We start from the raw sequence: 23,612 nt of genomic DNA, 5'->3' as shown, positions 1-23,612 counted from the left end.
AGTTTCGTTGTGTGTATAGGCACATAAAAATTACAGATAATTCCTTGGGGCTAAGGAAGTTGTGGAAGCTTTAAGGGCCATCAGGCCAGCTCACGTCGATCCCTTTAGGCTTGATTTAGCTACTACGAACAGAAATTAAGGACATTGGGATTGAGGATGGGCACAGCCCAAAGTCAGCTTTTACTACTTACTAGTTGAGTGAACTTGGGCAGCTTAACCAAATTCTGAGTTTCAGTTTTGTGGTCTGTTCTGCCTACTCGATAAGGCTGCGTGAAGATTCAACAAAATGAGTGAGAGCACTGTGAAACCCGTCACTTTTACACTGTCATCTTGTGGAAATGCTGGTATATTGGCAGTTGTTTTCTGAAGCAGCCCACTCTGATCAGGAAATGTTGATTGCTTCCCTCTTTCTGAAGCTCTTGGGTTTATAGGGGAAGGGAGATTTACTTACCACGCCCTGAGAACTGATATCTGTGTTTGGGCTGAAAAGTTGATAGCATGCATGAATGACAGCTTAGCAACAGCTATGCTGGATATGCCAGGAGAGGCAGGTGGTCTCCATTAGTGAGTCATGAATTATTGCTAGGGAGAGTGATTAAACCTGAAGGATGCAAGAGAAAGGTCTTTTTCGTTGAGAAAGACCCTTCCTGGACCTATAGGCAACAAGTGTAAATATACATTGAAATAATCTATCAGTTGAGTGACTTCTCTTTATCAGTCCTCAGAGAGAGAATGCTTTAGCTACTGCTTGAAATACCACTAAGCTAGCAGAGTTGCCTAGGATACCGATCACATGGGCCCAACTTCCAGACTTGCTCAAAATGATTTCTTTTCCTTTATTTTGGAGACAAGTAGGGGAGGGGATTGGAGGTACTTCCAAAGTCTTGCACTCCTGCTCTTACAGAGGGGCTTTTGTGTAAGGGTATCTCACCTCCCTACACTTAAGCCCTCAACAGTCCTTGCCTTTGGCAATAGGGACTAAAATAGCATTTCCTGTCCCAGTTCTCTTCCCCATTTTCTGAACTCTGCATCATCCCACACAGAGGATTTTGTCCTTTGAGGGAGGAGGAGTGGCAGCAGTGAGTAGGAGGAGGCAAGAGAACATGTGGCTAGGCCCTGCTGACACTGGGATCTTCCTAGGATGATGCCGAACAACTACACTGGCTCCTTCAGCTACCCACTCAACCAAGAAAAGGCTGTGTCTGTTCTTCACTGTCTTAGAGCCTATGTTTCACCCCTCTTAAGGTCCCAAGACAGAAATATATAGTTCCTTAAATTGAAATGTCACAGTGGCAGCTCTGCTACTGGCTGATCTGCAGCTGATAGATGGGTTTGTCCCATTTCTACTTGCTGACTTAATCTAAAGAGACAAAAGTCCAAGGAGAGGCTGTGGTGCGATTGAGGAAAGTTCGAACCAAGGAGTTCTATGTCATGTTGGGAAGATCTTCACATTCTCCAAAACGGAGGCAAACTCTGACTTTTTCTTTCTTTGTGATTTTTTCTCCACAGGCGGCTCTGTCTTTGTTTGTGTCTTGGTGAAGTAGGGTCCATTGGGAGCGATGCCACCACCATCAGACATCGTCAAAGTGGCCATTGAGTGGCCAGGTGCTAATGCTCAGCTCCTTGAGATCGACCAGGTAAGCTCCTGAAATGAGAAGCAGTGATGTCAAGGGAGGGATCTGGGGAGTAATGGCAGAGGATGTCCCTGTGGATGGGAACGACTGGCATCAAGAGTAAGAACTAGTGACAGGGAAGCTGAGCTTTGGGCCTGTCCCTCCTACGGAACGTCAGTCTGCATGGCTTGGGAAAGGCTTCCTCTTCAACAAAAGGTACCAGAGAAGTCCATTCTCAGGCCCCAAGTTCATGCTTGGCAGCCCCTCTTGTCAGAATCTTGGCATGAGTGGGATGTGTTTGTTGGTGAAGAATTTCTCTTTCTTTCAGAAACGGCCCTTGGCATCCATCATCAAGGAAGTTTGTGATGGGTAGGTTGAAATTTCCCTTGTTTTGGAGTATGGCAGCTACTTAATTGCACACCTGAAGATTAAAGGGGCACTACCAGACCTCAAAAGGAATTCTGCCAAGGGATTTTCAGTTAGTCCAGTCCCCGGTATGGGATTTCCATGGGTCATGGCTGTAGGAATGAAGTATAGTTGATGAGGATGTCCCTAAGACCTCCTGTAAATCTTTGTTTTTCACTTTAGGTCTGGGAATGCCTTATTTGAAGTCCTGGTAGTATCTAAGACCATAATTTACATACCTCCTTTTGTGGTGCTATTCTTTACAAAAAGCTGAAAAAGTTATTTTTTCAACATTTCAACCTAAAGCTCTAGGTTTTTTCTCCCTGTACTCCAAACAGGCCACCCAACCCCCTGAACAATTCTATTGAAAAATATTTATTTTCAGCTTCTGAACAGGCCCAGAGGAATGGCCAAATGGGATATACTGTTTTCCTCTTTTTTAGGTGGTCACTGCCAAACCCAGAGTATTACACCCTCCGTTATGCAGATGGTCCCCAGCTCTACATCACTGAACAGGTTGGTACAGAGAGAAGCAAGTACAATACAGGCCTTGCTTTGAAATGAACCACCCTATTTATCTTACCTAGCATCCACTTATTGGGTAAAGAGCTGTTCCCTGGGCAGATTGGGAAGTGCTATCCTTTGTTCTCCTGTACTAACTGGAAAAAAACTTGGCTTTTACTTTCTGGGAGCCAAGGGCACATGAAGAGGACTTTAGAAGCTCTTTGCCAAGGAAAAACAGGAGAAAACGGCTTGACCAAAGAGTTTTAGCTACTTTAAGAATGACAAAAAGTTCTTATTGCTTCAACTTGGTTGCACAATTTTCATGTTTTATGTTATTCTTTTTTCTCTTTGCTACCCAGACTCGCAGTGACATCAAGAATGGGACAATCTTACAGCTGGCTATTTCCCCGGTAGGTAGTCCACCTTCCTTAAGAGTTCTTCATTTTATTTTCATATATACCAAAAAAAAAAAAAAAAAAAGAGTTCATTCATTTAACAAACTTGAACACCTGCCATGGATCAGACTTTGTTCTTGAAACTAGAACTATGGAGATCAAAAAGTCAGTCTTTACTCACAGCCTAGAGAAGAGTAAGCAAACGAATACAATGCATTGCCTCTTCCAAGGACATTGAGAGAAAGTTGCTTAGGGTGCTGCGGGAACTCAGTAAAGGTACCACTTAACTTGGCTGGGGGTCTCCAGGAAGCCTTCCCGGAAAAGGGAATGCTCAGCCCAGATGCTGAAGGATAAGCAAGAATGAACTGGAGAAAGAAGAAAATGAAAAGTATTCTGAGCAGATCCTGGATGGCCTGCTCATGGGTTTGAACTTTATCCTGAAGGAAACATGGGGGGCATTGAAGGATTTTCAGCAGAAAGATGCATTATGTTTAGATTTATGTTTTAGATCACTTCAGTGAATGTGGAAGATGGGCTAGAAGAAGAAAGGTTGGCAGTAGGAAGACCACTTAAGAGGCTAATGAAGAATGTTAACAGCCAAATGAAGGCAAATGGCAATGGAGGTGAAAAGAGGAAGGATGTGAAAAATATTTAGAAGGTAAACTTGATGAATAGGGTGATATTCATCACCAGATGTGTAAGGAAAGGGAAGAGTGCACAGTGACTCCCTGATTTCTACAAGAGCAGCCCTTAAAGGTGACTAAGGAAGCAACCAGAAGGGTGGAAAGAAAACCAGGAGCAGAGGGCAGGGAGAGCTTCAGGATAGAAAGGTGAGGAGACCGAGACAGAAAAGCTGTCAACCTTGGAGGTCAGGAGATCACTGCTGATCTTCAGGAAGGAGTTTGGTGGGGTAGTTGGGTGGAAGCCAGATTGTAGTGGGTTGAATAAAAGAAAGGTGAAAAAGCGAGAACCTTGAACTTAGCATTGTGTCAAGAAGCTCGGTTATAAAAGGAAGAAGATAGGGAAGGTGATAACCCGAGGGGGGTGTGGAGTTGCAAAGATGTGCTTTTTTTAAAAATAGGTAAAACATTAATATGTTGAAAAAATCAAAGATAAAATGAAAGGTCTCCCTCCCATACCTCTCCCCCATCTTCCCAGTTTCCCACCTCCTCCTACCTTCCAGTTGGTAACTTCTGTTCTTTAGGTATCCTTCAAAATATGTTAAGGTGGAAGCAACATGAGTCTGTTTACAGTAGTATAAGGGAGCCAGTAAAGCAGGAACGTTGAAAGTGTAGGAAAGAAAGGGGTGGTGAATAGAACAGGACTGTACTGGCTCAAGACTGGAGGGACCCAAAGCCCAGGTGGAGGGATTCCTCCTGACTGCTCAACCCCTGAGGAAGAAGATCAAGATTTGGTGCAGCTTTCGTTACTTTGTAGAAGGGCTGCCAGAAAATTAATCGCATGGTGGCACTTGTTTTTTCAGCAAGTAGAGAGACAAGTTCATCTCAGGGGAGGGGAAGTGAAGCTCTAAGCAGTAGTGAACATTTAGAATAGCCGTGGAGGAGAGTGGAATGAGAACTGCCTGCCTTGTTCCATGACCAAGGTGCCCACTGATACTGTGAATTTATAGTGGTACCCACTCTGCAGTTATGGGGTTTTCTCCAGAAAACCTGAATATAGGCTTTCCTAGGCCAGAATATGGATTAAAGGGCTTCTGAACATCTGTATTTTATTAACTACTTTGCATACATTATATCATTTACTCCTTATAAACATTCAATGTTGTAGGTACTCTTTACACCCCCATTTTGCAGACGAGGAAACTGAGGCTTAGAGAGGTTAAATAACTTGCCACTTGTCAGACAGCTAAAGGACAGTCTGCTTGACCGGGGCCAAGATTCTTCCTGTCCTGCACTGCCTCCGTCTCTTCTCCTGAACTCTTCTCATCTTGCAGAATTCATTTTTTTTTTTCTAGGTCAAATTTTTTAATGATACAATTTATCAGTCTTACTATAATGTAACACTGTAGATAAAAATGGAATTAACACAGCAATATGACATAGGCATTAGAGGCTTTGGAAAAATATCCAATTTAAAGGAAGATATTTGTTTTTTTTGTTTGTTTTTTTTTGTTTTTTTTATTAAATTCAGTTTTATTGAAATACATTCGCATACCATACAATCATCCATGGTATACAATCCACTGTCCACAGTATGATAAGATAGTTATGCGTTCATCACCACAATCTATCTCTGAACATTTTCCTTACATCAGAAAGAACCAGAACAAGAATAAAAATAAAAGTGAAAAAAAGAACACCCAAATCATCCCCCATCCCACCCCATTTGTCCTTTAGTTTTAATCCCCATTTTTCTACTCATCCATACACTAGGTAAAGGGGGTGTGATCCACAAGGTCTTCACAATCACACTGTCACCCCTTGTAATCTACATTATTATATAATTGTCTTCAGGAGTCCAGACTGCTGGGTTGGAGTTTGGTAGTTTCAGATATTTACTTCTAGCTATTCCAATACATTAAAACTTAAGAGGTGTTATCTATATAGTGCATAAGAATGTCCACTAGAGTGACCTCTCGACTCCATTTGGAATCTCTCAGCCACTGAAACTATTTTGTCTCATTTTGCATCCCCCTTTTGGTCAAGAAGATACTCTCAGTCCCACGATGCTGGGTCCACATTCATCCCCGGGAATCATATTCTTGCAGAATTCATTTTTTTCTCCTAAGTGCTGCTAATTTAGTATAACAGCCTGGAAGTCACTCGCTTTTATGGAAGTGCCAAAGCATTTTGCAGACCTCTTGCACAGAGTAGTTGACTTTCCCAGAAGTACGACTCTCCCTGGAAAGGGAGGCAGCAACCCAGAAATACTGCCTCAGGTGGAAAATCGATATATGGGGTTAGAAGTTTCTAAGTGTGACGCAGCCCAATGCTCTTCAAATTGTTCTATCCTGTGACCTTTTCTTATGCTGCATGTTTTCTCTGGATTAGAGATATTGGAGGATTTCTGTACCATTGAGAGCAGTGTGCTGTTAAGGGCCTTCTTTACACTAGCAGAAGAGGAAAGGCAAAGAGGAGAGGGATGAGCAGGCCTTGACTTCTTGGCCAGCAACAGGAGCTGGGCTCCAGTCACATGCTTAGCAATGTGGGGAAGAATAAAGACTAAGGGAATGTTTTTGCTCTTGAGGCTCCTCCACTCTAGCTGAGGATAGTAAATTAACACACACAAAAATGGAGAATGATGAAACAGTAAGTTGTGAAGTACTAACTATAAAGTTAATAAGCTCAGCAAAAGGAAAGATCAATGGACATTAGAGGAGGTATTTTAGCTATAACTTGAAGAAAGGAGGCCAACATCTTGGAATAGTTCATGTGGTAGGAGGAGGTTTTGCTGTAACCACTCAATGTTTTCAAAAAGCTCTTAAAATTGACTGCTTCGGGCTCCTTGATATTCTTAAAGTTTTCCTAGAACTTTCACCTTGAGGAAGTTGATATGGTCTTTGAGAGAAAGTTTAAAAAAAAAAAAAAAATTGTTAGGCTTAACACATTTTAGGATTGAAAGGGACCTCGCAAGTTATCTGATTAAATTCTCCACCCAATGCAAGAATCCCTTTTGTAGCATATTTGACAGGTGGTTGTCTGCACTCTGCTTGGTTGACTGTCCTGTATTGAACAAATACCTGTTACTCTGTGACTTACCATTGATTAGTGGAACTATCATCAGTGTCCTAGATCTCTCTTCTATTCCCTTGGTAGGAGTTTCTTTTTTAAATCCATAGATCAGAGTGGTAGAGAAAGGATACAAATAGCTACAGTTAGTCACCATTGGTCTTGGCACACTAGTAATTCCCTGATTGATTTAATAAACATTTGTTAAACAACTCCTAAGCAGTATGAAAAACTAGTTCTGCCCCAGGCTTAGATGACCACAGAAGGTCCTATGAGCTCTCTGCAGAGTAGGAACCTGTCTCAGGAGCAGATGGCATGTATCTTGTCCCTGGTCTCATAGTCCCGGGCTGCACGCCAGCTAATGGAAAGGACCCAGTCATCCAACATGGAGACCCGGCTGGATGCCATGAAGGAGCTGGCCAAGCTCTCTGCTGATGTGACCTTCGCTACTGAGTTCATCAACATGGACGGCATCGTTGTGCTGACGCGGCTGGTGGAGAGTGGAACCAAGCTCTTGTCCCAGTGAGTGTCCAGTGTACAGGCTTGTTCTGGGAGCTTTCACACTCCGCAGGACATCCTGTTCTCACTTTCCATCAAGTCAAAAAAGGCATTTATTGAATACCTAGAAACAGAGCAGTGTGCCAATCATTGGGATCCACATGGAGAGATATAATTCACTCCTGTAGTCCAAAATCTTGTAGTCTGGTTGGGAAGCAATGCAAGTGCTCACAGATTAGGTAACAGTACAGAACAGTACATGAACAGGTGCCAACTGAGCAGTAAATATAGGTGCTAAAGAAGTCAGGGAAGAGAGAGGTCAGACCATGTTAATTCATGGAAAATGCTTGGCCGGATGGGGGTTAGTGAGCAGACTGTCCATAATCTTTCAGAACAGCTGTGTCAGTTCTTAACCATTCCCCTGCCTTCCTCTAGTCACCTTTTTGCCCCATTCACATGCACTTACTCACATGCATGGGCCTTCCTTTGTGTTTACAGTTGGTTATCCCCTAGCCATTGCCCATTTCATTGCCACATGTTTTCACAACAGAGGAGGAAATCCAGAACTTTGCAATAGAACAGGAACATTTTTATAGTTCTCCAAAGTGTTAAGATGAACACAAAGCTATGCCTCGTTGTGATCAGCAATGAATAAACAGATGTCTTAGATTCTCATCTAAGCCTGTGGAACCTAAGCTGGCAGAAAGTGAGTCAGAAATCTTTTCAGTCAATAGATCAGCGATTAAAATTTTCAGCTAAACTGAGCAACTAATCTTGGGTATTTGTTTTAAGTCTTGGCTCCTCAAGCTATGCTGAAGTCCTGCAGCCCTAGGCTGCCATCAGCACTGACACAGGATTTCTGCAGTCTCCCAAAAATGCAGGATTGAACTGGCCCTAGTTTCCTCCTCTTAAATGGGGATGTAAATACTTACCTTGAGATACTGTGAGGAGTATCCCAATGAGAAAGTTATTTGAACATGCTTTGTGAATGGGAATATGATTGGTTAATTATAGAGCAATATACAGATGGATAAAGGATTATATGTATAAGGTGGAGAGACAAAGGAGAGAAAACATTTAATCCTTACCTGATGCCCTTACATTGTCATCTTGCCCTTACCACACCCTGTGAGGTTAGGTTAATGCTGAGATTACAGAGGAATTTTACAGAGGAAGAAAGCGAAGTTTGAAAAGGTAAAATTTGCATGGTTAGTAAATGATTGACTAGGACTTAAACTCATGTCCAAACTTTGTACTCTTCTGCATTCTGTTGCCTCTCAGCCTACAGGTTTATATGGGGCATAAGCTCCCTAAGTTACCCCTAACAATTGTTGGGTTTGACAAAGATCTGATATCTATTTTGGTCTTGGGAAATAGAGAAAGTGATTCTCTTTCCCCAAGATGAGGTAATATTGAAAAGAAAAGCCTAATCACCAAGCATCCTTTTTCTTTCCAATGATAGATACCTGGGCAAAATTGTTCCACACCTGTCTGGCTTCACACACAGGCCTTTATTCACAGTCCCACTGACTCATGTTCCATAGGGTGCTTACCTTTAAGCCTGTCGCTTTTGTAGTTGCCTTTCTACCTGGGTTCCTGGTTCTGAATCTTTGTATTATTTTGTGTGTATTTTCCACATGTCTCAGCTACAGTGAGATGCTGGCATTCACCCTGACTGCCTTCTTAGAGCTCATGGACCATGGCATTGTCTCCTGGGACATGGTTTCAATCACCTTTATTAAGCAGGTGAGGCCTCCAACATTCTGCTTTTTTCTCCTCCCTCAGTTGCCAGTTCTCTGGGTTTTATACAGCCATGGTGGTAAGTTGTCTGTAAATTCCTAGAGACCAGATTTTTCATCCTCAGCCTCTTGTCTTCCTGTGGTTCCTGAAAGATTTACATTTGTTATTCTCCCAAGGCCTTCACTGGGAAGATAGAACTAGGCTCTCAGAACTGAATTAAGGTCAAAGTAGAATTGGATTGCTAATAAGACTAAGAATAAAACCAGTCAACCGGTACTGTCCTTAAGTCTTCTGACCTGCTTCCTGAGCTTTCTTCTCTGTGGTAAAGAATGTTTATTTCATTTGCCACCTATTTTCACATCTGCCTCCTGTTTACAAAGCCACAAAGTAGGCTGTTTGGATTGTCAGATTAAACTCCGTGGGTGGGGAAGGGGTTAAAGGTACTACTAGTTTTGCCAACTATTCTTCTACAAGAAGAGGCCATGTCAATTCAGAAAACTGAACTAAAAAGCAATGAATAATACATCTAATAAATGACCTAGAGTTTGGCCTTTTGTTGGGTTGGGACATTTGGAACTAGGGTGTTGGGCATTTGGCAAAAGCGAACTCACCATGTGTCAGGGATATTATATTGGGGATTTGGAAGTGGGATTAAAGACTTCAGTGTCCTTTTCACCTCTCGGAGGCTGTTAATGATACATTGTATATAGGGAAAAAGTCAGGAGAATAGAGTACATGTAGTTAAAATGAAATCCCAATGTCAGTAAGATCCTCTGCCATCTACACTCAGCCTTTCCATACCTGAATCCTTATTTTGAAAAAAGATTAAGCTCCTAGATTTTGAGGAAGCTCGTGGACTGGTTACTGTAATCTGAGATTGAGTTATCCGTGCCTAAGGAGTCTGGCATTTTGGCAGGTTAACCATAAACCAGGTCTCACTATCCACCTGGTGAAAACTACCCAAATGTAGGCATCACACCTAAGAGAAGAGAACATTCAAGGACTAGCTTCAGACTCCTAAGCCATCCAGCTCTCTTGGGCCCTGAGCTCCCCAGCTGATTTTTCCTCTGGGTTTAGATTGCAGGGTACGTGAGCCAGCCCATGGTGGATGTGTCGATCCTTCAGAGGTCCCTGGCCATCCTGGAGAGCATGGTCTTGAACAGCCAGAGTCTGTACCAGAAGATAGCAGAGGAAATCACCGTGGGACAGCTTATCTCACACCTCCAGGTGTGAGTAAGAGAACCTGCACCATGTCCCTTCACTTGTCTCTTCGCTCCTCTCCTCTTATTTTGTTTCTTTTCTGGTCCCACCTCTGCATTTTTTATATTCCGGACTACTTGTTCATTCATTTATCACTTCTTCCACACTACTGCCAGAATTCTTTCCAGAAGTCTGACCTGATCATGTCATGCTCCTGCTTAAAATCCTCTGCTAACTTTCCTTGGCCCATAGGAAAAAGTGAAATTTTTCGCAACCTTCCCATACCATCCTGGTACAAGGCAGAATTAGATACTTCTGTCTATATGGGCCCAATAGTCTCTATCTATACCTATTATAATAATATTTATATAAAAGACAATTTTCATTATCCCATTTTAAACTTTGAGCTTCCTGAGGATAAGGACCATTCATGTTTATATCCCGTGCCCTAATTTCAGTAGAAGCTTAATTGGTGTTTATTCAATGAACGCTTACTGAACTGATGATCTGCTGTGGAGAGTACCAAGAAGTATCACATAGGGCCCAAGATCAATGACATGAATTCAAATCCACATCCAGGCTCAGCTGCATACTTAGTTCTCTGCCTTCAGCAAATTACCTTGCTTAATCTCTTCTCGCCTTATTTTCCTTATCTATAGACTTGGGAGCATCAAAGGAGATAAAAAGGGCCCACGAAATGGCCAGAACAAGATAGGTATTCAATAAATTCAGGGGACTTTTGCTTTTGTTTTGTTTTTTAAGAAGTATATCACATCCTAAAACATTTTACTGTGTAATAAACAAAACCGACAGTTGAACCCTTTGGAGTACCATTTTTCTTCTCTCCATTCTTTTTGCTACACTTTCAGCCAGTCTGTACAATTTAAGGGAGACTGGACTTCCCCAAACAAGGCTGCAACACTGGTGAGTTCTTCCCTTCTCTCACCAGTAGCTAATTGGACATTACCAGAACCCTGGAAGTAAAGCAGAGTTCCAGGAGAAGAACTCCAGATTTTGGAGTTTACAGTGACCCTGTCTTCACTCAGCTGTGCTTCCAACCTGTTCTTTCCACCAGTCCAAGTTAAAAAACACCTTTTATTTGCAGCTCAGATTTCTGCCTGTTACTATTAAGGAGTTCTCCAGCAACAGCTTTTATACTGAAGATCCAGAAAAGTTGATTGAGTTGAGGACATTGTAAACTCTAGGGTAGAGAGCTCTAATTTTCATGTGACCTCAGACCTACCACTCTGTTTGCTTGTCTCTGAATTGGGAATGGCCCCAGTTGCCTCCCTTAGCATGATAGAAGAGCATGGCATTTCTTAGGGTCAGTCAGTACATACTTTCAGCCCACAGCTGTCACAGGACAGTATGTCCTCTGCTGTCTGGGCTGAGGGATACACTATACCATCCATTAGATGCCAGGGCACCCCTGCCTGACCAGGAAGCCCATCAGGCCCCTTTATGAAGAGAGCCCAGAATGTACCCACTGCATGGTCAGCAAACACATCTCGTCAAGTGCCACGGTTATATTGGGTTTCTGCCTTCAGGTTTTTAAGATTCCAGAGAATGGCTGGGGGTATTTTGTTTGTTTAAAATTAAGTAAGATAATGGATGGTGGTGATGGTAGTACAGCATTGTGAATGTAATTAGCACCATTGAATTATACTTGAAAGTGGTTACAATGGGAAATGTTATGTTGTATATATGATACCACAGTAATTTTTTGAAGTGAGATAAATTCATAATCAATGAGTTTCAAAATACAGAAAAGCACAGAAAGTAAACTAATTGTTCATTATTACACCTTCAGATGTAGCCACTGTTAGCATTAAATTGAATATTGCTCCAGTCTTTTTTCAAAGCATATTTTTAACAAAATTGAAATCTTATTATATATTCTATGTGTACCTTGGTTTTTTTACTTAATATATCCTGAACAATCCCTTTGTCAAACATTCTTCTAAAAGGGTAGTTCCAAATCTTTTTTGCATCCCAGCCTCCTTTGAAAATCCAGCAGCAGCTATACACATGTTTTCACTTCCTTAGAAAAAAAAAAACCTGTAGACATCTGACTACACAGAAACATTTCTGCACCATTTCTGTGGTTCCCAGACCCTCTAAGCTCATCCCTGAATCCCAGGTTAAGAACTGTTAGCCTAAGACATACCTTTTAATGACTACTTAAGATTCATAAACAGAGTCACTAACAGGAACATTTGGATTTATTTGCAGATTTTTCCTTTTTTAATTGTGCTTTAGTGAAATGCTTCTTCAATAAATCTTGTACACCTCTCTGATTACTTTTTTAGGATAATTTCCCATTAGCAGAATTTCTGGGTCAATGAATGTGCCCACTTTTTAGGCTTTTGAAACAGCCCCAGACTGCTATTTGATTACAATCTGTGAGTGATTTTTAAAACCATCTCTAAACATCATCTTGCTGTTCAGTCTTCTGATCTCCCTCTGCCTTCTCTCTCCATTGCCACAGTTCCAACCAGGAGATTCAGACCTACGCCATTGCACTGATTAACGCACTTTTTCTGAAGGCTCCTGAGGACAAACGACAGGTCTGTGGCTGCCTTTTCAAGCATTTTCATCTGAGCTTTACTAAGAGACTCCTCATCATACCCATCCCTTCCCTTTGCTCTTCTGAGTGCTGAAATCCAGCCATTTTCCCAAATTCCCCCCTAGTATCCCTCTGTGGTTGGCCCCACAGAGTGGCTTTGCTAAGGAAGACCCAGGGGAAGAACTGTGGGGGGAAATCAGCTGGGTCTTAGGATTGGACAGGTGCCCACAAACTTTTTCTCTAAAGGGCCAGTTAGGAAATAGGCTTTGTGGGCCTTTGGGTCCTTGTGGAATTACTCAACCCTGCCGTTGTAGCCAAAAGCAGCCACAGACAATACATAAACAAATGGGAGTGGCTGTCTTCCAATAAAACCTTATTCACAAAAACAGGCACTCAGCTTAATTTGGCTATAGTTGGCCAACCCCCGGGTTACAGGATCAAGAAGAGAGAAGAAAGCCTCTGGGCCTCACTGTCAAGACCAAGAGGTTCAAAACCAATGAGACCCTTATATGAGGAAGTGAGAGTGGAAGGATTTAGCACTAAGTTTTATGTGTAAAAGTGCTCTGATCAGGGTTCTCATCTTTTCCCCTATTAATTAGCTATGTGATGTATGCAGATAGCTCTGTTTCTCTGAACCTCAGTTTCCTCACCTAAAATATGGGAACGACATTATCTGCTATGTTTACCTTACAAGGTTGTCACAGGGTAAAACAAGAGCAATATTTTACAAATGAGGGAACTAGGAATCAGCTGGGCAGTTGGACAAGCACTGACCTGAGTGGAGGGGCCTGAGGTTAAATACTTTTCCTGTCACTGGCTGGGTAAGTACTTCAGCCTCTCTGGGATTCACTTTCTCTTTCTGTGAAATAAAAGGGCCAAACGAAATGATCTTTAGGGGCTCATCCAGTGCTAGCATTCTAGATTTCACTGATAAAGCCCAAGTGGTGTACAAAAATAAGACTTACTAATTCTCTGTTAATATCATGGGCTCAATAAGTTGACATCCATGTGGCTTCATGTACCAAGCTCTTGGTAAATTCTAGTGGGTGGACCAGGAGTATCTGTGGTTCTGTCTGTCCTTGTCTTTCTTGGATGGTTTTTCTCTGTTAATCTCTTCCTACCTGGTCCTTGTTTGAATGTAAGCTGAAAGCTCATTCTTCCGTCTGCTTCTCTCTGTGCTTTTGCTTTCTGCCAGCAGGACAAGCACCTTAATCCTCTAGACCTGCCTGTCACTGTAAGTAACACTGCTATGTGGAAAGGGCCAGCGCTCTTCCAGGTGGGGAGGTCAAAGCTGGGCAAAAATCTCTGGATCTGATCTAGAAGTTGAGGGAACGCCAAGACACAGGGAAGGTTGAGTGCTGTAAATCTCATTTGTCAGAGCATTTAGGAAGTTCTGCAGGTTAGGGTCACATAAACGATTAAGGAGATGCTTGCCCCAGGGAATGTGGCCCCACGTTTCGTTTGTAACTTGCCTTTACATAAGTCTGTGGTTCAGCCACAGACTCTGGTTCAGCCAGGGAAGATCGGATTCATAAAGAGCCTGTGACTTTCATCTAGATGCATAGCCTTCCAGTTTGCTATAGCAAAAGCATCAAGGTGAATGCATGCCCTTTTGGTCCTACTAGACTGCAGGAATTTGAAAAGGTTTAAACAATTGACAAAAGAGAGTTTGGATGCTCATTTCTTGGTTAGAGGGAGTTTTAGGGAGGTCAGCTTTATGAGGATATAAAAGAGGATGAGGGTTTTCCCCTGGTACCACAGAGAAGCTTTTGGTCTAAGGCTTTTATATTAGAGCTGGGGACCACTGTAGGTTATCCACTTGGTGAGTTGACTACAGCAAGATTTAATCTCAAGCTCGCCTCTATAGCTACCAAAGAAGTTTCTAGGCCACCTTCCTCCTCTGCCAGCCAGTTTATGCTCAGGGAATGCAAAGTAAAACTTAATGTTCCTGGCAACCATTTGGAATAGGCTAGAAAAATAGAAGTGAAAGAGAAAGGCCTTTCAGCTCTGAGAAAAATGACAGTGCTCACAGATTTTACTCCATAGATTTTACTCCAGTTCCCTCAGGCCCATTGATTTAGAATTATCTATAAAATTAATTAAATTTAGGCAGCAGCTTAGAAAGTGAAGTCACACTAATTAACATTAGTAAGACATGATGGTTGACATTGGAAGGACACAGAAGTATTATGAAAAGCTGTCAGAAAAATTAAAAGCATAGTAATCTGGGACCTTTTTGTTTAGGGGAAAATACCTTCTTCACGTTTCAATAGCTTCTCACGGTATTACAGTGTCACAACACAGAATGATAACTGGTGTTCTTTTTGATGAAGCCAAGTACTTGGCAATGATTACATTGTAATCATAGGTTCTTAGAAATAAAGAAATGTATGTATCTTTTTAAAATTTGCATAAAAATGGTCAAAATATTGAATTCTGAGAAAACCCTTAAAGCTTAACTCCCTGGAAGACTCACTTATGCTGGATACTTAATTTCCTGGGTATGCTAAATAACTAAAGCATTACTATCAAAATCTGAACCAAGTATAATTGAAGGATACATATTACCCAAAAACACCCTGACTTCTGACTCTAACCCAGTCAGAAGTGAATCATGGACTACTTACGGTTTCAGCGTGGCTGTGCCCTAGCTCTGCCTGCCAGTCCAGGGCTGTGTGTGGATGGGGGCAAAGGGAGAGTAGGGCGATGTGGAATCAGTGCTTCCTGAGAGTCATGTCCAGCCTTGGCAGCGGGTGTCTGTTTGGGAACCATCATGCTGCTCTGTGCTCTGTGTGTAGTGTCCATCACCTGGCATCCTGTAACCCAAGTGTCTCCTCCCAAATCAGTCCTGTCCCTCTTTGAAGATGACACAGTGGATTATGCCACTGGGAAGGGAAACCTTATTTGAGTTATTTGTCCTTAGGAAAAAATGTGAGGGACTCTTTCAGAATACAAAATAGGCTTGTTTGTCGGTAGATATCCATTTATCCACCTTTGAAAGGAAAAAAACATGAGAAAGAGCAAAAGCTCACAGGCTATGACATCACTTTCCTCTTGATAATAGTAAGAGGTTTGCGCCTGCCACCTTGCCTTATAGTTACTTCTTTTCCTCAATAGGATATGGCTAATGCATTTGCACAGAAGCACCTTCGGTCCATAATCCTGAATGTAAGTTTCTGGAACACACCGTATTTTGTTACTATTGTTGTCTTGTTATTTTTTATAGTAATTATTATTATAGGTATTGTATTTTATTGAAATTACTATTGAGTGGGGGAGGCCACACAGGGGATTTACCAATAGGTACTAAGCACATCTTAAGCTGGAAAGTATTTTTCATAACCCCCTGTAAGCAGAATTGTGTCTAGAAGACCATCTCACCAGGAATTGTAGACCCTCTAGGGAGGTGTTAAGATCTGGTATACTATTTGTTGCCCAGCAACTCCAAAAGTTTTATTCAGAGGGAATATGTTATAATAGGCACAAAAGAGGAAAGTAATTCATTCACTTAACACTTGTCGTAAATCGCAATTGTGTTGGGCACTGATAGAGATGAATAAGACTGCGTTTGCTCTCAAAGAATTGGTCCAGTAGGAAAGATGAATGATTGTAGTGTGTGGTCAGTGGTTCCACAGAGATTCATGGTATGGGAGAGTACAGAAAAGGAGCAGGCAGTCTTGCCTTGAAGGATACGGTTTCAGGAAGCCTGTAGAGGAATGTCTTCATGTTAGCCTTGGGGATAAGTAGGTTGACCAGGAAGAAAGGGAATTGCAGCCAGAAGGAACAACATCCTCAAATCCAGGAAGGCATACAACTGCAGGGCTTGCTGGGGAATTACAAGAAGCTTGGGGTGGCTAGACCCCAGAAGGAACGTGTGATTGGATAGAAGGTGGAGCAAGCAGCAAAGTTGCCATCAGGCTGGAGAGGTAGCAAAGACCAGATCAGGTAGGACCTTAGTCCTGTACCCAAGGGCAATTAAGGGGATTTATTCAGAATCTCAAAATAAGTAGATTTGCATTTTATGAAGATTACACTGAATGATCTAGGTGTTTCCTGAGGTGTATATGAGGAAAGTAGAGTTGAAGTTAATGGTGGTAGATCTGGGAAGAGGTCTGATTCTCTGTTTCCATAATGGTGATATGGGGGAAGGCTTGGCTCAGGGAAGGGAGCTGAGGAGCAGAGCTAGGCTCAGGATTAAAAGGAAGCAATTTTGTCAGTTGTCAAAAGGGATAACTGAGAGACCACAGTGACGGGAATAAAATGAGAAATCAGGAGTCAAATTTGTAAGATTAGTAATTCTGAACATGGGCTTTGGGGTCACCCAGCCCCCGCTCTGCCATTTACCAATCTTTGCTCTTGGGCTAAATTAGCTGATATATCCCAGTGCCCAGGAGGGTGCCTGGCATTCAGTGAGCATTTCACTCATCGTTCCACTTGTGTCGGCAGCTTTCACTGTGAACAGGATTTCACTGTGAATAGGATTCAAGAAGTAAGCTCTGAGCACTTGTGAAGTCACACAATCAGCTGCTCAAAGCAAGCAGAGCCTGTCATACTACACATTGTAGGACCAGATCCTCCCTGCTGGCTGCTTCCCCAGACATTGCTCAGTCACCGACATGGTAGAGAGGCCCCGAGCAAATGCTAGAGCCCTCTGCTTGCAAGTGACAGAGAGTGCACAGGTTCCCACGCCTTGCTGTCTACACTCCTGAGTAGCTGTCCTGGATGCCATCTCCTGCATGTGTGGGGGTGAAAGTACGCTTTGGAGAGAAATTTAATTAAGTTGGAGACTTATTATTTACCTTAATGAAGTTAGACATGTAGCTCATTTTTGGACAAAGCTTCATGAACAGGCAAAGATTGTGCTATAGAAGACAATTCAGTGTTAGGACTCAGAACTTAAACGTTCTGCCAAGAAATAGTTTAATGCATACCCACTTAAATCCAGGGATATAGTTAAGTCAAGACACATAGCTTAGACCTTGAGACTTTTGGCTGACTATGGACATTATTTCCTAGTCAAGTAAGACTAAAGGTAAAACTTCTGAAACTATAACTCATCAGACTGGAATGTACTTCCGTAAGCCATTGATGGCTAGAGTAATTAATTATTTTCTTGCCATGATGTCAGTGAGTTTGAGAAAGGGGGATTAAAGTAAATGAAAACTGGTATCACATTAACCTCTCTTCAAAGCTGTTACATGAATTATGGAGAAAGGTGAGGAGGAAGGAATGGGGCTAAAAAGGGGGAAGAGCAGAGAGAGGGAGCAGCAGAGAAAGGAAAAGACTCAGTGAGGCAAAGAAGAGACCTGGAGCAGGGAAAGAAGTAGCAGTGGGAGGGGAAACAAGCTGGGAGAAAGACTGGTCAGTGAAAACGAGAAAGGGCAAAGAGGTCAGGGAAACTAAGAGAAGAAGAAGGAACCCAGAGCAGGGGAGGAGAAAGGCAGCTTGGGGAGGCTGAGAGAACACTGAGCGTGAGCTAAGCAGAGACAGCTTCAGAGACAGGGAGGGCATGCGCAAGACAGAGGGGGAGCTGGAGGGGCTGGGAACAGTGGAGGATCCAGGCGGCGGAGGCATGGAGCAGAGATAAAGCCCTCTGAAGAGACAACTTTCTGTCCAGGAGAACTTTCTGCAGTTATGGAAGTGCTGTCCAGACTGGTAGCCAGTAGCCACCTGTGGCTTTTGAGCACTTGAAATGTAGCTAGTGTGATTTCAGAACTGAAATTTTAATTTTATTTAATTTCATTTGAAATTTAATGACTTGAGGCTACTATACTGGGCAGCACGCATCTAGAGAAAGAAAGAAATAGAAAGGGAGAGCACTCTGGAGCCACACAGTGGGGGAAAGAGGTCTAGCACAGCACTGTCCAGAAGAAATATCATGGGAGTCACATATATAGTTTTAAATGTTCTAGTAGCAATATTTAAAAAGTAAAAAGGAATAAAAATATAATTTTATTATATAATTAAATATGTAATTACATTATGTTTTATTATATAATTAAATATGTAATTAAATTATATATTTTATTATATAATTAAATATGTATAATTTCAATAATATATTTTATTTAACCCAATGTATCCAAAATATTATCCTTTCAACATGTAATCAATATAAAAATTGAGATATTTTATAGTTTGTTTGTTTTTTTAACAGTAAGGCTTCAAGATCCAGTGTGTATTTTACTCTAATAGGGCTTCTCAATTTGGACTAGCCACATTTCAAGTGACTATTGGCTACTGTATTGGACAATGCAGTTCTAAAGACATTGAACTATACTAAAGCAAGCTCTAGACAGAGCTGATGTTATGTTAGTGAGCTCTAAAAAGATATTGATCTAGAGTTAGAGAACTCTAGAGCAATGCTGTCCAGAAGAACTTTCTAAAATAATGGAAATATTCCATATCTACACTATCCATTATAGTAACCACTGGCTACATGTGGCTGTTGAGTACCTAAGAGATAGCTTGTGCATCTGAGGAACTGAATCTTTAACTTTATTTAATTTTAACTGATTTGAATGCAAATAGCCACATATGGCTAGCAACTACCAGAGATATAGAGCTAGACTGAGTAAGAGAACATGAGGGACACAAAGGTGCTGCATGTGAGAAATAGGACAAGAGTCTCATTTGGATGGGAAGGACTAAGAATGACAGGATCCGAGATGATGGGTAAGACAAACAGGGAGTGAGCAATACAAGGGAGCAAGGTAGAAAGAACTGGATGTGGTGGAAGAGAAGACAGGATAGTGAGAGGCAAGATCAGTCAGGAGGGATAGTGGAGTCAGCAAGTGAGAGAGAAACAGAAAGATAGAGCCTACGAGAAATTGGGACCATAAATATGGGGGTGTGGGGTGACATCAGAGGAATTAAAGGAGGAGGTGATGAACTGAGAGGAGGATGGTCAGAGGGACATAGAAGGGGGACACACACAGAGTGATGGGAGGGGAGAGGGAGATGGACAAGTGCTGGAGAAAAAGGGAGAGGAGGCAGTGTGGGAGAGTTGGAGAGTTGGATGGTCCCCCTTAGTGCAAATGTGTTAACATTATTTAAAGAAAATAATATTTTCTGAAGCCTCTTTGCATGATGCAGTCATCAAAATATTTTTTTTGTTGTTAAGGATAAACAAAAAATAGTTCTGTTCAATTCTGCAAGTGAATTACCCTCCATGCACACTGTGTATTGTCTTAGATTTAGAAATCCAATAAGATATCTGATTGGAGTAAGGTTCAGTTGCTTATCTCCCATATCATAATTTTAACATAGTAGCCTTCCCGGCTTTGGCCTGGTAGGTGTGACCTCTGTCCTTCATTCCCCTCTCCCGCCCCAGGAGAATGCAGGGTATGGGTGGCGCCCTCTGGGTCTGCAGTAAATCATCTCTGCCTCAGTCAAGCCAATTCATGCTCCAGCCCCTTCCTAGAACATGAAGTCCCCATGTGTGGGTAGAAACCTCTGTTCTCTGCCCAACATACTTTTCACTAGTGTGGGTATGGCTCTTCAAAGACATAATCAGTTCAACCCTCTGCTCTCTGCCTTTGCTTTTCCAGCATGTGATCCGAGGGAATCGCCCAATCAAAACTGAGATGGCCCATCAGCTATATGTCCTGCAAGTCCTGACCTTTAACCTTCTAGAAGAAAGGATGATGACCAAGATGGACCCCAATGACCAGGTAGCTGCTGGGTGAAGCAGAGCTTTCCTGGCTTAAATTGCTCTTTTTCTGGAATGTGGTGCATTCCACCCTTAGTTTATTCAGAAGCATGTGTTGAACACCTGCCAGATGCCATGCTCTATGCTTGGTGTTTCTCTGCAGAAGAGGTTTGTGTCTGCTCTGGAAAATCTGGTTCTGGGCCCCACCATGATCTCCTGCTGAGTGACTCTTTGTGGGCCAAGTACATTCTGTCCTGTTGTGGTAGAGGTGGTGTCCCCTCAGAGATTCACTGGGGTCAGAGTTCTGTCCAGAAAAACCTAACCCACTGTTCCTTTTCCTTGCTTCCCTTGGTTAGCTGAGTGACCTGTTGACTATCTGTTTCACCCCTTAGGCTCAAAGAGACATTATATTTGAACTGAGGAGGATTGCATTTGATGCAGAGTCTGACCCCAGCAATGTCACCGGAAGTGGAACCGAAAAACGCAAAGCCATGTACACCAAGGACTACAAAATGCTGGGATTTACTGTAAGTACCCTAAAGAGCAGACTTGGGCAGACCTTCTCCGGACAAGGAAGTCAAAGGGACTATCCAGATAGATCCATGAGAACTTCTCCTTCTAAAGGTAACCCTAGAGTAAATGACAGTAAGACACTGAAAGGGCCTTGACTGCTGGGTTTGCTTTTGCAGTGCAAGTTGGCAAGTTTATGTACAATAATTGGCCTTGTGAAACAAATCCATTTGTAGAAGGGCCCAGCAGGTCAGCCAAGATAGGCAGAGAGGGAACTTGTCTTCTCACCAAAGCAGTTAAGTTCTTTAAAGATCTAGTGTGAATATTCTGTGATATGAAACCTGTGCAGCTTGAGAATGGGGTTAATTCAATTAAATATTCAGTTTGCTAGGCAGCATGCTAGGGGCCTGGGATGAAGAATGAGTCAGCCATAGTCTGGGCTTGAGGAGCTCACTGTCTATTAATAAGGCTGGGTGTGCAAAAAGAGCTACAGTGGAAGTAAAAAGAGCTAGACTGGAAATCTAAGGACAGAGTGCTAGTGGCATAGAGAAGAGGGGGCAATAAGAGTTGCCCCTTGTGTGACAGCTGCTCACAGGGAGACTACTGAGACTCAAATTGGGTTTCTTTATTCTCCAGAACCATATCAACCCCGCAATGGACTTTACCCAGACTCCTCCTGGAATGCTAGCCTTGGACAATATGCTGTACTTGGCCAAAGTCCATCAGGACACCTATATCCGGGTAAATGCAGGGGGGCTGGCTTGCTCAGTCCTGGCACCCCAGCCCTTGCCTATCCTCCTCACCTCCCTAATCCTCCCCTCCTTTCCACCCCCCCAGATTGTCTTGGAGAATAGCAGCCGAGAAGACAAACATGAATGCCCCTTTGGCCGCAGTGCCATTGAGCTCACTAAAATGCTCTGTGAGATCCTGCAGGTTGGGGAACTACGTAAGTCTGTGCAGCTCCCTCTCCTCCATTGGCCATTCCTTATAGTCAAGAGCCTGGTGAGACTTGAGATTATAAACCAATGTCAGTGAATGGACAACCTTATGTTTTTTATCATTGTGTGAGCTAATCACCCATCCCATCCTTGTTTATGGAAATCATAACTGTTGCTTTGTTGGAGCTGGTAATTTGAGTTGTTCAAAATATACACCACCATCCTCTTACTCCCTTGTGTAAGGACTAGCTGAGTGTGTAACTGTATAGAGCCAGACCAAGAAAAAGTATCCAGAGGAGAAGGCAAGGAAGTAGAGGAGGGCCCACTTATTATTGCTCACTAGCTGTGATCCTTGGTCTGGTTTTAGCTTGGTGCTTTGTAGCAGAGGATCCAGATTCTGAATGTAAGGCTCCAGTCTCTGTGGACAGGGATTTCACCCTTGCCCTATTTCTTTTCTTCCACAGCAAATGAAGGTCGCAACGACTACCATCCAATGTTCTTTACTCACGATCGAGCATTTGAAGAGCTCTTTGGAATCTGCATCCAGCTGTTGAACAAGACCTGGAAGGAGATGCGGGCAACAGCAGAGGACTTCAACAAGGTCAGCCTCGCAGATCTTCTCTGAGGATCTGTGTCAGTCTCTCATAGCCGGGCAATCTGTCTGGAAAACCAGCTTAGTCTGCAGTGCCAAGTCACAAGACTAAGGCATTGAGAACCTCAGTCCCAGCTGGTTGTGACTTTTTCTGTAACCTTGAGCAGGTGTCTCCTTCTTAGTGCTGCGGGCCCTCAGTTGTCCAGTGGAGCCAGTACCTGCCCCTCCTGTCCTCCTTAGGGGACAGGAGAATGTGCATAACAATAATGGCTGTGATTTCTTGAGCACTCGTTGTATGCAGGTGCTGTTGTTGTAGCTGTGCGAACTGGAAATGTTAAGGCAGTAGGGTGGGTTGTCCTGATTCACACAGTATAAGTGTTCACTGTTGACATTTATCCGTCCAGGCTGGCTGAGTGCCACTCTGCTAAGGCACTGCACTAGGCCTTCAAAACCTAATCATCCAGGAGTCAAGGGTTTTGAAGTTGATCATCTCATCATAAAAACATTTGAAATGTTAAAGAAAAGAAGGTTATCTATCATTATAGCCCCAGCAATGACCATTAACATTTTTATGTGTTTCCCTCTAGTCTTTTTTTCTTATAACTTTTTCCTTCATTGATGAGATCATACTGCACATGCAGTGTTTTTCCCTTTAGCAGTTGTTGTTTCAGGAAAACTAACACACTTATTGAACACACTACAGTGTGCCAAGCACTGTGTTTGCCTTCTCTACTGCATTTCATACTCCTTACGGCAGCATATAGCAGAAAATGGGTTTTAGTTCCTCCCACTTTAAAGATGAGTAATGGAAGCCTGAGGATGTTGAGTTGCTTGCTCAAGGAACAGATTAAGGACCAGAGTCAAAATCTGAACCCTTTTCTCTTTGGCTCCAAAAACCTTGAATTGAAATATTTGAGAAATAAAGCATTTGACATTTGACTTAACCATCTAAGACTGCCGCAGGAGTAAGTACTCTTATTTGCTCAACAGATACTGGTAGTGCCTGCTACGCTCAAGAGCTTTGGTGCCACAGGCTCAGTCTGTCTAGTTATCAGCTGCCTTCTTCCTTTCCTCTAAGGTTATGCAAGTGGTCCGAGAGCAGATTACGCGTGCTTTGCCCTCCAAACCAAACTCTTTGGATCAGTTCAAGAGCAAACTGCGTAGCCTGAGCTACTCTGAGATTCTGCGGCTACGCCAGTCCGAGAGGATGAGTCAGGATGACTTCCAGTCCCCGCCAATTGTGTAAGTGCCATCCTGGAGGGGTTTGGTCCAGGAGAAGTGGCTGCCAGCTCTGTTTTCATTCAGGAGCTC

At 42.7% G+C, this 23,612-nt stretch overlaps 1 protein-coding gene across 2 annotated transcripts in view; it reads left to right on the top strand.

The window, feature by feature from the left end:
• ELMO2 (engulfment and cell motility 2) overlaps positions 1 to 23,612 on the top strand; it is a 39,033-nt gene that overhangs the window by 9,566 nt on the left and 5,855 nt on the right. The window contains exons 2-17 of one of the 2 annotated variants that reach the window (XM_037811505.1): positions 1,510 to 1,637; positions 1,942 to 1,982; positions 2,462 to 2,534; positions 2,882 to 2,932; positions 6,947 to 7,128; positions 8,751 to 8,850; positions 9,922 to 10,073; positions 12,533 to 12,611; positions 13,809 to 13,844; positions 15,728 to 15,778; positions 20,161 to 20,283; positions 20,654 to 20,788; positions 21,408 to 21,512; positions 21,609 to 21,717; positions 22,174 to 22,310; positions 23,380 to 23,543. In XM_037811505.1, the coding sequence (XP_037667433.1) occupies positions 1,560 to 1,637; positions 1,942 to 1,982; positions 2,462 to 2,534; positions 2,882 to 2,932; positions 6,947 to 7,128; positions 8,751 to 8,850; positions 9,922 to 10,073; positions 12,533 to 12,611; positions 13,809 to 13,844; positions 15,728 to 15,778; positions 20,161 to 20,283; positions 20,654 to 20,788; positions 21,408 to 21,512; positions 21,609 to 21,717; positions 22,174 to 22,310; positions 23,380 to 23,543 (1,616 nt within the window). In that variant the 5' untranslated portion in view covers positions 1,510 to 1,559. The remainder of the gene's footprint in view (positions 1 to 1,509; positions 1,638 to 1,941; positions 1,983 to 2,461; positions 2,535 to 2,881; positions 2,933 to 6,946; positions 7,129 to 8,750; positions 8,851 to 9,921; positions 10,074 to 12,532; positions 12,612 to 13,808; positions 13,845 to 15,727; positions 15,779 to 20,160; positions 20,284 to 20,653; positions 20,789 to 21,407; positions 21,513 to 21,608; positions 21,718 to 22,173; positions 22,311 to 23,379; positions 23,544 to 23,612) is intronic. The other variant, XM_037811506.1, reaches the window with a different exon arrangement.

Source organism: Choloepus didactylus, chromosome 19 (assembly GCF_015220235.1).
Source record: "Choloepus didactylus isolate mChoDid1 chromosome 19, mChoDid1.pri, whole genome shotgun sequence".
Classification (NCBI taxonomy): Eukaryota; Metazoa; Chordata; class Mammalia; order Pilosa; family Megalonychidae; genus Choloepus; species Choloepus didactylus.
The sequence above is the reverse complement of the archived record's forward strand: the minus strand, read 5'-3'. Positions and strand labels throughout refer to the sequence as shown.